Source organism: Ambystoma mexicanum, chromosome 1p (genome assembly GCF_040938575.1).
Source record: "Ambystoma mexicanum isolate Mex_15411 chromosome 1p, UKY_AmexF1_1, whole genome shotgun sequence".
NCBI lineage: Eukaryota > Metazoa > Chordata > Amphibia > Caudata > Ambystomatidae > Ambystoma > Ambystoma mexicanum.
Genome location: NC_090921.1, coordinates 814,989,917 through 815,002,520, shown reverse-complemented (window position 1 = coordinate 815,002,520; position 12,604 = coordinate 814,989,917). Strand labels below are relative to the sequence as shown.

The 12,604-nt window shown below is 42.2% G+C and overlaps 1 protein-coding gene across 5 annotated transcripts in view; it reads right to left on the bottom strand.

Annotated features, from left to right (window-relative positions):
- Positions 1 to 12,604, bottom strand: part of OTUD7B (OTU deubiquitinase 7B) — a 932,635-nt gene that overhangs the window by 538,043 nt on the left and 381,988 nt on the right. For all 5 annotated transcript variants that reach the window (XM_069652344.1, XM_069652353.1, XM_069652334.1 and 2 more), the window contains one exon: positions 10,974 to 11,075. In XM_069652344.1, coding sequence (XP_069508445.1) covers positions 10,974 to 11,075 — 102 coding nt within the window. The remainder of the gene's footprint in view (positions 1 to 10,973; positions 11,076 to 12,604) is intronic.

The window sequence follows — 12,604 nt, the reverse complement described above, 5'->3', positions numbered from 1 at the left end:
GTTACAGGACGGGCAGAATTTAAAGGGAGTCCTCTCCATAGCAGAGGTGAGTGGCAGCCAGACCAAAAGGAAAGGAAGAGGGGTGAAACACATCCTCAAAGAGAAGAAGAAAACAGGGCCCCACTCTCCCTACTGTAAAGGGCTGGGCCTGAAGGCCGAGACCACGCAGTTTACAGTCGCCAAGCAGTCCGGGATGGAGGCGTCAGCGAGCAGGAATCCCACAAAACAGCAGTTGAGATGATAGTTGAAGGTTGACTAAAACACTGCAGACAGTGGGATTAAATGAGCAATATCAAACTCTTATGAGCTTCGCATAAGCGACCAACTAGATTGGCGGAAAAAAACAATCTGTGGAACCACGACGCGCGAGGGATTTTGGGTACAGTACACGCCACATTAGGGATAGTGTTACAGTCACGCCCATGTCGACGTCCCTTTCTATCTTTGAAAAAAATATGCAATACTCTGCGATTACCACTAGATGTTGCACAATATGCACATCGTGTGATTCTAAGCAGATACACAAGCATCACAAATATATATTTAGAAGACCAAAAAATAATTTGACAGATGTAGATCAGTGGACGGTGCAAACATTCAGTCCAAACGGTCACAAAATGTAAAGTCAAAGACTGGAAATGCCAAAAAGGACACTCCAAATAAAACTCAATTACCCCATTACTTCAGAAGCCTCAAACTATAACAGAAATATACACTACGTAATATTTAAATTGGCTTCTTGTGAAGTAGTGGTTTAGTGTGGGGTAATGTTCCATTTGAAGCGTGGTGACCTTATTTTATGGCAGTACTTAATTTTTTGAATGTCTGTACTTTAAAGTTGACACTTCCAAAATGTGTAGACTTAACATTCTTGTACTTAGTAATCAAATTTTAATTGTTTAAAAACAAAAACCTGTCCACTTTTTTGGTGTATGTTGTCTGCACATGGGTCAACACGCGGGTATACTTATTCCTTCATTACAGGTATGATCTGTATGTGGCATACCCATGTATTTAACAGTTAACTTCCTAATAGGTGTATAGGGTGCATACTAGTATATTTCACCTTTACATGTGCCTTCATCCACACTGAGCGTGTTGATGTTGGTCAGTGTGGAAATGTACGGCGATGCACGAGATTGTTGATTTCGAATTCTTGTGTTGTCTGCGTGTTTTTTTCCCCCCCTTGGTGCGCACTTGTATGTACAAGGCAGGGTTCCGTACCTTTGGTTCTCAAGCTCTTTTGAACTACAACACATATCGGCCCTAACCAGCAGGGTGAATGGTAAGGAATAATGGAAGTCGTAGTTAAAAACATCTGGAAAGACACTGGTTGAGGTGCTTAATCGTGCATAACATGTATGTTTTGCATGTGCATTGATCTTCCTTTGTAGTATTGCGCTCAATTGAATTCAGTTATTGAGTTTTTTTCTGCAGTCGTTTGTGGCTCTTCTGCACTGCATTGTTTTACGCCAGTCTTGTTTCCAAGATGTTGTACATGTTAATGGTGCATGTCTTGTCTGTGCACACTGGATCTACATGTAGTATGGGCAAATTATTTTCTACAGGATTCTGTTGCTACTTGTATGATGCATGCATGTTACACATGCTGGTCTTCTGTGTTGCTTGTAGCTACTGGCTGTTGTACTGCATTGCATTACCAGAGTTTTGTTTACATTGATTTGTGCAAGCTAATGGTGACTGTTGTCTGAGGACATTGGACATGTACTCTGGGCACATTATTCTGCATACTATTTCCCTGTAACACATACGCCATGTTTTACCGGTACAATAGCTCAGTGTGTTGAGCGGCAGCTGCTGCAATCCGTTTGTGATCTGCAGCCGCAGGTTTGAATCCCAGCAAGGCCAACTCATCCTTTCATCCTTCAGAGGTCGATAAAGAAGTACCAAATTCGGTTGGGTAATATTGTATGTATATGTGTTCTATCTAAAGAGAGTAAGCAATATATAAATAACACATTATCATTATGTGATTTTGTAATGGCTTGGCAAGCGAAGAATGATGGTGTGGAGGGTTGTCCAGATCGATGATAGAGGTTACAATTATAAACCTCCCAGCCAACATCTGTTTTGCTGAAGTGATTTTGTACAGCACTTGTATACCCACCACAAGAGAGGTTTCCTGGCACTGGGGTAAATCAAGTGAACATTACAGGAAGGAAGAGAAAAGTTTGTGATCACATGTTTCCTAAAAACCGAAGCACTGGAAAAAGAAAGGAGCGAATTCCATTCGATTGGGCATAAGATCAGGAAGATGATGTGAGGAGAGAACAAGAAGAATCATATTTAATAAGACATTGAGAAATAAAATGGGGACCAGCGAAGCAGAAACCTGGATGAAAAATGCATTCAATCTTGAAGACCCTAAGCCACCTGGGAAACCAGTAAAGTTTTGATTTAATTGGAGAAATGTCATAAGATTTGTTAATACTGGTTATCAGTCAAACTGCTGCATTCTGCATATACTGAAGACATGCAAGACTAAAAGCAGGAAAACTGAGGTAAAGTGTATTGCCATAGCCTAAGCATGACTGAAAGTGCTCGAAGAGCTGGTGTGTGTGCATAAATAGAAGGAGAGGATTAGAATTGTCTAATCAGGCAAATCTGGCGGTACGAAACAACAAAACAGTTTATCTGCAAACAAACAGAAAGATCTTGATCTAATATAAATCCACAGTTATGTACAGATGCGGAAGAGGGGGGACAAGTTGGAAGAGACCTAGACCAAAAGGAGAGCCATACAAATGGAGGACCTCAAACTATCATAACAACTATTTTTAGAATTGGCCTAAAACCAACAGCAGAGCCTCAAGTTAGTGATCGCAAACATGCAGGCCTGAAAGCGGTTAGTCAAGAGATCCAAGGCCCCATTCAAGCAGGCGAAGATTTCAGTACCATCTGCATAGGTAAAAAATAAAAATTGGAATCAATAGGACTCCATCCTGACAGAAAGTGTTAAATAAAAGAGGAGAAGGAGAGAACGAGTGCTGCACGTTAATTGTGTATGTTGCTTATTTATTTATTGCACATTTGGTAAGGCGCTTATAAATGAAAGTAAATTGTGTTTCAAAGTGCCTGTGGATGAAATGGGTTTTCATTGGGACAGTTTGATGAGATTGCTAGCAAACGTATGCCACAATCCACTAACCCTCTACTCCCAACTCCACCACTCCTTTCCCCAACCGACCTTCCCTCCCTTCCCACCAACCCCCCAAACCACTGCCCCTTCCACCATCCTTCCCAACATCCTTCCCTCCCTATCTGTCCATCCCTCCCATCCACTGTCTGTCACAAGCACCCATCCAATCTGCACGCCCTCCCACCATCCATCCCTTCATTCAACCCCCTTCCCTGAATCCCTCCCACCATCTCCTCCCACCATCTCCTCACCTCTATCCCTCCCCACCCCTCCATCCATCCATCCATCCATCCCACCCACCCCATCCCCACCATTCCCTCCCTCCACCACCCATTCATCCCTCCAACACCCATCCTCTCCCTCCATTGATTCCCTCCCTCTATTCATCCTCTGCCTCCATCCATCATCTCCCTCCCTCCCTCCGACCCACCCCTCCCCAAAACCCCTCCATCCCTCCCGCCATCCCATCCTCCCGTCCTCTCCCCAGCCAGCCTTCCCCTCCATCCCTTTCATCGTTTAGCCACACATCTCTCCTCCATCCGTCCACTGTCCCGTTCCCTCTGTCTCCCCATCCATTTATTCCTCCAATCACCCCTTTCTTCATCTGTCCTCCACCCAGAAATCCATCCATCCATCCCCCTTCCTCCATCCATCCATCCATCCATTCGCCATCAATGTCAACCATTCCTCGTACCAGCCCTCCCTCCCTACGGCCAGCCCCTTCCTCTGTCCATCTCTCTGTTCATCCAGCCCTCCTTCCCTCCTTCCCTCCCTCAGACGTCCCAGCCAGCCATCCATCCATCCTTCCTTCCTTCCTTCCTTCCTAGCCATCCATCCATCCATCTGACGTTGCAGCAATCCTTCCCTCCATCTCTCTCACTCCTTCCAACGTCCCAGCCATCCTTCCCCTCCAACGTCTCATCCACCCTTCTCTCCAAACGTATGTATGTATATGGCCCCGGCCAAGCATTACCATTTCCACCTCCCCCCCCCCCGCCGACAGCATTGGCCTCACCATACACCCCCTCGACCCCCAAGATAGCCTTACCATACCCACCCAGACAGCCTTACCATGCCACCCCCATTCCCCAGACAGCATTACCATACACACAACCCCATCCCAGATACAATAATACAGGTGCTTTCTGCAATGGAAATGTGTGTTGCTGCGTATGTTCCCTTTCGGTCTCCTGGGATTCCGAAAAATAGTACTTTGTTTAACTTTAACAAGTATATGTTTTTGAAAGATGTATGTGCATTATGTGCCTCATGTATGGGGTATAATGCATGTCTTATGTTACACGGATTATGGCGCCTTTTTAATGACATTTTAGCACATGCACAGTCCACATATATGAATACAAGGAAATATTCTGTTTCATGGAAATTAGAGTATTTCTAGTTTGGCTAATCCAATTTTCAAAATTCTTATTTGCATACACAACAACTTCAGAACAAGGGCTATGTTTCTGCCGAAATATAGAAAATTGCAGCACGTATTTGGAGATATGCATCCAGAAAGCATGCTTTTTTTGGTCTATGAAAAACCCAAAGCATCTTTTTTCAATCTTTTTCTACATTAAACCATTCTAGAATCTTAAATTCGGCATGGATGCTCAGAGGTGGCTGGATCAATGGCATAAGAAATATGGACAAGGTTAGTGGTTGAACACTTTATAATTTTCTATGTAAAGCGTCAAATAATCTTAACTAGGTTGTCACTATCCCAACTAAAACGTTTAAAAGGTTAAAAGCATGTTTGTTCTTACACAAAGCATAGGGTGAGTGAGACCAGGCAAACATGTCCTATTTAAATGCTTACATTTTTTTAAAAATACGATCTGATCCATATGAAAAACTGTAAAGTGACATATGAGTTTCACTCTTCATCAAATAAAATCCAATTTAAAAAAAATGGATGGCACTTGAGCATATCTTCCAAGGTATTATAAAGTGAGATTACTGGAACGCTGTTTGTTACAGCAACATTCCCTTTTTCTCTTCTTTCATTATCAGCATTCCCAGAGATACACCATCTACCATAATACACAAACCCCTACTTATACAATCACATCCCCTTTACCTAAATACCATGGTATTTTCCCAATGCCAGTTTTGTGCCACTTCTTCACCCTTTTACTTACCTCTTTCTGCCTTCCATAGATTACGTTCAGGTTACCTCAGATGGAAGCACAATACACCAATTTCTCAAACAAAGTACTGATCTCGTAAAACCACTTCACTGGTGACTGATGCAGTATAAAACCTTTACAACTTAACATATGCAAAAAAGAAGGCCTGAGTGGATTTCAATGCACAAGGGATAGTATGGTATTTTTCTCAAACCCAAGAGTCATCAGTGGCTCCTTTATAGCTGACAATTAAGATGTTGCCTTAAAGACCTTATTTAGCAATGTACAAAAAAGTGACAAAAGACAGCTTCAAAGTAACAATGCAAAGCCTACTTTGCAGATGCGCCATATGTAAACAAAAAATAACTTCCACTAAGTACTATGCTCTCATGGTCTAATGTGGAATGTGGTTGGACCCCACCTGAGCACTCATGGATCCAGCTCTTGCATACCTTTCACGTCACTCAATGGGAAAGCATTTGAAAAGCTGCTCAGCTCAGAGATGGAAGCACAGAGTAAGGAGGACCCATCAGAACACTGATCCCAACGGAAAGAGAGGCGAGGCGAGCATGGCTACTTGTTGTAAGCACATGCTACACAACTGTGTTGGAAAAAGGAATACCTGCAGGCCGCTGGGGCTAGCGGAATACATTTGAGGGCATTGGGCGATGAGAGGTATCTACTTATCGGGAGGAATGTGGACTACAGGTCTAACCCAATAACATGAAGATGCAGGATACCTTTTCCATACAGATGACACAGGTGCAGGACGAGGCCACAGACAAGACTGAGACATAGGAAAAGGGGGAAAGGAAGCAGAGAATGGGTCTTCGAGATGGCAGAAACAAAAGTCTTGTACCCCTCAATATGCAACCCACATGGTCCAAAGAAAATAACCCAGAAAAATTCAGAAGAAAACCAAAAGAGTACAGACCGACACACTGCATGCCAAAGTACATTATGAAGTACAAAAGGGCAAATCCCAAAGAAATCTGGGTCAGACCAAGGTCCCAGCAAAAAGTCCAAAGTCCCTTCGGGCGTATTGTAAAGCAACAGCTCAAACAGCCTGGACGACTTCAAGGAAAGGCCACCATTATACTGACTTGAGTTACCTAGAAAATGGCTCCCATTGCCCAGCTGCAGTGGTTCATTCCGAAACAAAAGAATCACAACACAAGTGAGAGATTGTCAGGGGGACATCCCCCCTCCCCGGACTTGGGTGGCCTGGAGAATGACTCCCTTCTCGAAGCTGTGCTGGTTGCTCTCGACTCGCACAGTTCAAAACAGCTCAAAGTTCTCAATGCCAGGGGGAGGATATCTCCCCTTTAAATGGGTTCACATTTCCATAAACTCTCCCCAGACTTCCCTGATATTTCACAATGCCAGGTTTCCATAAACTCTTTCCAGGCTTTCACAAATTCTTCACAGGCTTACTGAGTGGTTCAAAATGCCAGATTGCCATAAACTCTTCCCAATGCACAGTTAACCTGGTTCACTGTCCTACCAGGCACTGACTATGAAGAGTTATACATATGCTTGTTAGTTTATGGGTGCAGTTCAAAGACTTGCAAGTTTGATTTATCTCCTTCAGCTGTAATGGACTTGTTTACTCTCCTGCCAAGTGCCATTACTTAATGTTGCCTCATAACAAAAGTTCCATTGGTTAACATAGGGTCCCAGACATCATCTTTTGCAGCTTCATTCTAGCATCGCCAGCCTCACTATCAGTCCCCAGCGCTTTCCCAACCAACTGCTTACCTGAGCTGCCGTTCTTCTGTGTTCTTGGGTCCTTGTGGACATTTGGGGTAGGCCTGGTTCACTTGTTTTCTTCCTGCTCCACAGCAGCCCGGCAGCAGCATCGGCAGATGCGTCCTCCGCTTCCGATACTTCCCTTCTTTTAGGGATACAAGGGGCCTCCACTTGCTTGCTCGTCGAGCGGTCCTTCCAGGCTGGACCTGCAATGCAGTCTTGCATCCGAGTCCCAGACTGCCATTCTCTCTCCTAGTCCGTTCAGACTCTCGCAGCTCCTTCACTGTGGGCTTCTGCAGTGTCTTAGTCCTTCTCCGGTTTTGCATAGATTTGGGCCAATATAAAGAGGACAATTGGATTGCTCAATGTTCCTTCTCTAGGATATCTTTAGGACGCTGCATCTCTTGCTCGTGGCAGTACCACTCTTACTGTTTCTTTGTGGGTCACATGAGTACTTCTTCATCTCAGTTTGGGTAAGGAGACTCTCTGGGTAGTTCACTTTCCTCCTCGTACCAGTAGTTGCTAACTAGGGGAAAGAAAATCATGCCATGTTCTTTCTGGAGAGGGGCGCCTGCTACCTTTTTAGAAAATATTTTGCAAGGAATTTGGGGTTGGTCACCCCGAGTTACCTGGGGGAACCCAGACGTGGACTCCCTGCTCACTTTGCTCAGAGAGGCACAGCTCCACCTCACTGATGAGGCCCAACAAGGTTGAAACACGTGTAAGGGGTTGCTGTTGGTACTCTTGTTGGGAAGGGAATTGCCATAGCATTTCGGTGCTGGCCTGCCCATGTGGGTGGGACAAAGATTTATATGCAAATGAATATTTCCCATCTGTGAAAAGGTACAGTGAGCAAAAAGCAGATGGCTGCAAACTCTCAAAGTGGGAAAAAACCACAGAACAGGTTATCATGTCATGTTCTTTCTGGAGAGGGGTGCCTGCTACCTTTTTTTTTTTAAACGTTTGCTGTTCTGCTGTTTCGTGAGACGATGAGCCCTCTCCAAACTGACTTTGGCATATAGTTAGGGATCAGACTTTTAAAGTATTAACTTGTGCTAAAACTACCTCTAGAGCCTTAAGCTCTGCTACTGTTTGACTAACCAACTGTTTTCCTTCCAAAAAGACTTCATCTTATGTAGTATTGCTAACTAAATACAATTACTGTACATCTGTGTGTGCACGTTATTACCGATAATATAGTACAGCTGTCATTAGTGTCAAACTCAGTAACAATTGTAACCGTGAGCAATAACCAACTATGCAGTGGCCCTTGAAAAGTATCTAAAAGTATTTCTATATATGTTGGTTTAAATTATCTAAGCATTTTATGAACATTCCTTGTGTAAATATAATAAATCTAAATATACATTTTATAAGTGTGTTTCTTTGAACTGCTTTATTAACTGGGTAGTACTGCATCCAAAGATTCACATTGTTTTTCTGTAGTACATGGCTGATGTAATGTGTGATAGGTCAGAAAAAAGAGGAAGACCAATATTTTCCATTTTAAAGGATGTTTATTGAAAACAATAGAAAAATGGCTAACTTTCCCTAGTCTAAGGTCTTGCCTACCCAACGCAACTAAACTAGGGTGCTCGTGGTCTGGCCTGAAGTCCAAAGTAAGTCTGTCCTCCATCCAAAAGCTGATCCTTACGGACCCTACTACTTACGGACCCTACTACTTCTCGCAAATAAAAGATCAAGAGAATGACTCCCTTCTCCTTGGGTTGCTTTGCCAGCAAGTATTTTTCAGTATGGATCTTCAAATAGCTTCTTGCTATTTCTTGTACCAGTTTGCTCAGTTATTTCAAGAGATTTATCCACGTCCCTTTCTTTACTTCTGTTTGAGCTCAAGTTCCGCTCTCTAAGCGCTATGCCCTCTGAATATTTATTTACTCTGATCCTCTCAACTATTGTTAGCAACTGTTCTTTTCTTGACACCAGTTCCTCCAACTTCGTAGCTCCTCGATTACTACTTATTATGCCTAGTGGCATTCTGGTCTTCACACTGGGATCTGCATAATGTACCCTCTGACCGGCTTCACTCCTTTTATAAGCTTTGCATTCATTGGGGCAAGTAGGTTAAGTTCCTTAACAATTCTCCCTAGTCCTATGATTTATACAATCACTGGGACAAGTATTTTGCTTCCTTGTGTATTTCTCACACTTTAGTAGATACACACTCACTGGGAAGAATAGGGCGAATCCCTGTAGGATTACCATTCTTCTTAATGTATTCACATTCCCTCGGACAATTAAGCCGAGTCCCTTTGTAACACTCACTCTTCCTAATATATTCAGATTCACTGGGACGAGTATGATGACTAATTATTATAGTTGTTTCGGTAATGTGTCGATTATACAGGTCCCAATCTTGTATGACCGCCTCTCACCCTAGGTCTCCCGCTCTCCCAGTTAACTGCTTAGGTAAGGGGCTGCGTCACTGAGACGGTGCTCTTTTCTCAGTTAGTGCTCACGGGTCAGGATGCCTTCCACACACATAAGCTTCTCTATTCTTCTGTCACCCTTCAGTGTTCCCCAAGGTAAGTTGTAGTAGCGTTGAGAGGTCTTTCAACGCTACTACCCTTTCTTGTTTGCCACATGGGACGTTCGCGTTTCTCTTTGGAGCGGTGTCAGCTTGACTGACACTCAGGTTTGATCCTCGAGCAGTGCAACACAGGCACCTGCTCTTTGCAGCTTGGCTCCTGCTTTCTCAGCAAGTCCCTTCTCGGACGAGTCTCAAGAAAACAGACTGCAGCACGTCTGTCTGTAGAACCGTGTACCTCGGACACCGGTCTCTCCAAGTGCTTCTTCTTAGGACTCAACGTATTTCGGAGTTCAAAAGCATCTCAGTCTCTGCTGGTTTGAAAACTACTGGGTCTCTCTCTCGTCACGTGTTTTGCTCCTCCCCTTTTTTATCACACAACTCTGGAGTGCCCCAGCTTCTCAATATAGTCCTTTCTTTGTTTTGGAGCTATACTCTTCATAACTCCTACAAGGTTCTGCGTCTCAGTATTTAACAGACATGCCTTCTTTATCACTCCTATGTTCTTACTCTTCACAATACCAGAGAGGTACTTATCTCCTGCAAGTCCATTATAATAGCAGATTTAAGAGGTTTCTTGCGTTCTGTCAACTGAAATAGCCTTCAGGTGTTTGAGTGGGATGGAAAGGCAGTTCCCTCATTGGAATGGGACTCTCTGCCTGTGAGGTCCCTGGTGACAGACAACTCTTGATTCATCACAAATGCCACAGGATAACAGACCATGACATAGGTGGTCTTTAATGCATGCACTTAACTAAAAAGGGGCATCTATCACATACACGGCATCCGTAAACTGTTCTCCACACAAAAATAATTTAAATTTTTTTTCCTGAATAGTCACTACAGATAGGCAGAGGTCAGTGCAAGATACTTACCTTCTAGAAAAAGTCAGTATACAGGAATGATGAAATACAGTTTAACATTAGATCAGAAAAGAGAGGACGACCATAACATATTTTCAAAGAAACTATTGTGAGAAAATACTGCTTAGAAGATAAAATTCAATTGTGTTAAAATTAGCATGGCTTAAATGGCAATATCTAACTATGCTCCAGCTAACTCTCTAGAATGTGTGGCAAAACAATTTTCCTTGATGCACTCAAACCCTTTCCCCAACATGCAGTTTTTTTTAACCACTATCACCCCCTACCACCTCCTGAATGTTAACCCTTTCCTTAAAAGCCAAGGAACTTCAACAAGAACTACACACTAGATTACAAAGCATGAAACAAGTGACTCCAAATGCAGCATGTCGAACATGGAAAATAAAGCTAGGAAAAAAACACCATGGTGAAGAAATAATCTCTAGCAATCAAGGTACAGTGAGGCACATTAGTAACACCATTTAATTATGCTGCAGATATACTGCAATGTAAAATGCCCCTACCGAGAGATGCTGCATGAAGCAAACAGTTCCCATCCCCCGTTGTTGCCAATGGAAGTAGTCTTTGGCAGGTTGGATCAATCTGTGCCCACCAGTTCAGACGACCTGTTAAAAAATGTAAAGATGTTATGTAAAAGTCACAAGGTCTAGATCAATAGGTTACAGCTGGAATGAATATCATATCATAATTATGTGTTTTTAATTATTTGTACATGGCTTTTACAAACCATATAAAAATGAATCAAAGAAAATAAGAACCAGCAAAAAAAGATGTGTTTTTTTTACAAATATCAGAATTCAAAAACCGACTTTGAAAAACTATAACACATTTCATGAGTCTCATATATCCTTTAGTTAATATGCATGTAAAGAACATCACAGTTTTCAAATGTATTCTTCAGATTTAAAACTCTTAGGAATGTATCCACCTTTATAGGAAGCTATTTCGGTTGACCCGATAAAAGTCTATTCCAAAAACTTTCTCTATACAGATATTCAATGTTGTGGACATAGTCCCTAAAAGACTATTCTTTTTGCTTGCTGGTCTGGACAGTTTTATATATGAGCGCAGCTAAGACATTCAACACTTGTGACAATATATATATATATATATATATATATATATATATATATATATATATATATTAGGAAAACAAAGAGGAAAAAGAGAACCGCACTCACCGCGGGCTAGATAGAAAACCAATATCAGTAAAATTAGCACAGCTCACAACAAAGTATTGGTCAAAAATGTAATGTATAATAAAAAAAACATAGGTAAAAAACACGGAGCGCTTGGTCACGTGGATATATATCGGGTTGAGCCGAAGCCGTCAAAAAAAGTTCTACCATCCGGACATAGAGTAGCGTATGCAGCAACAACTCCTCTTTTATTATTTACTTTAGATAGGTTCTTAGAAACTTTAGGAGAACCTCTCAGATTACATGTTTCTATCCAGTCCAGATCGCAGAGATTTTTCTTTATTGCTTCCAAATAATTAAGCAGTACATCACAAGAAACCAAGATAAAACCAAGATAAAATGTTCCATAAAACAATACAAGACATCAATGTTAATTCCAACTTGTACCTTATTATCACAATGGGAACGCAAATTGTGCTTTCTGCCATATTATTTCTTCTAGCTTGCCAAAATCATACATATCGCCATCTCATAATGGATGGCCAGCAAAACGTTCAAATTATATTACTTTATGAGCAGAATGAATGGAAACCTACAATATGTTTTAGATACATGTAGCATTTGTACCCCCAGCTGCAATCCCTTGTCCTTTAGTTTGATCTCTTAGAGGTGTTTTTGTGAGAATCTCAGTAAGGTAAAGCCCAGATATTTCACAGAGTGTACAACCTCCAATGATTTCCCTACAAGGGACCAAGTAAACTCATGAGGCTTAACTTTGGTACCATTGTAGCACATTAACTTTTGTAGGATTCGCCTTCAGGGTATTTTGCACTGTATATTCAGAAAATCTTTTAAGAAGCTTCTGTAGCCCAATTAGCGTCCTGTCTAAAAGCAAAACGTCATCGGGGTAGCTTAACCAGAAACACCTCTCTGATTATAACACAGGAGTAACAAATGCTGCTGGTTCCAGAAAATCTCCCATGCCAGAGATGTGC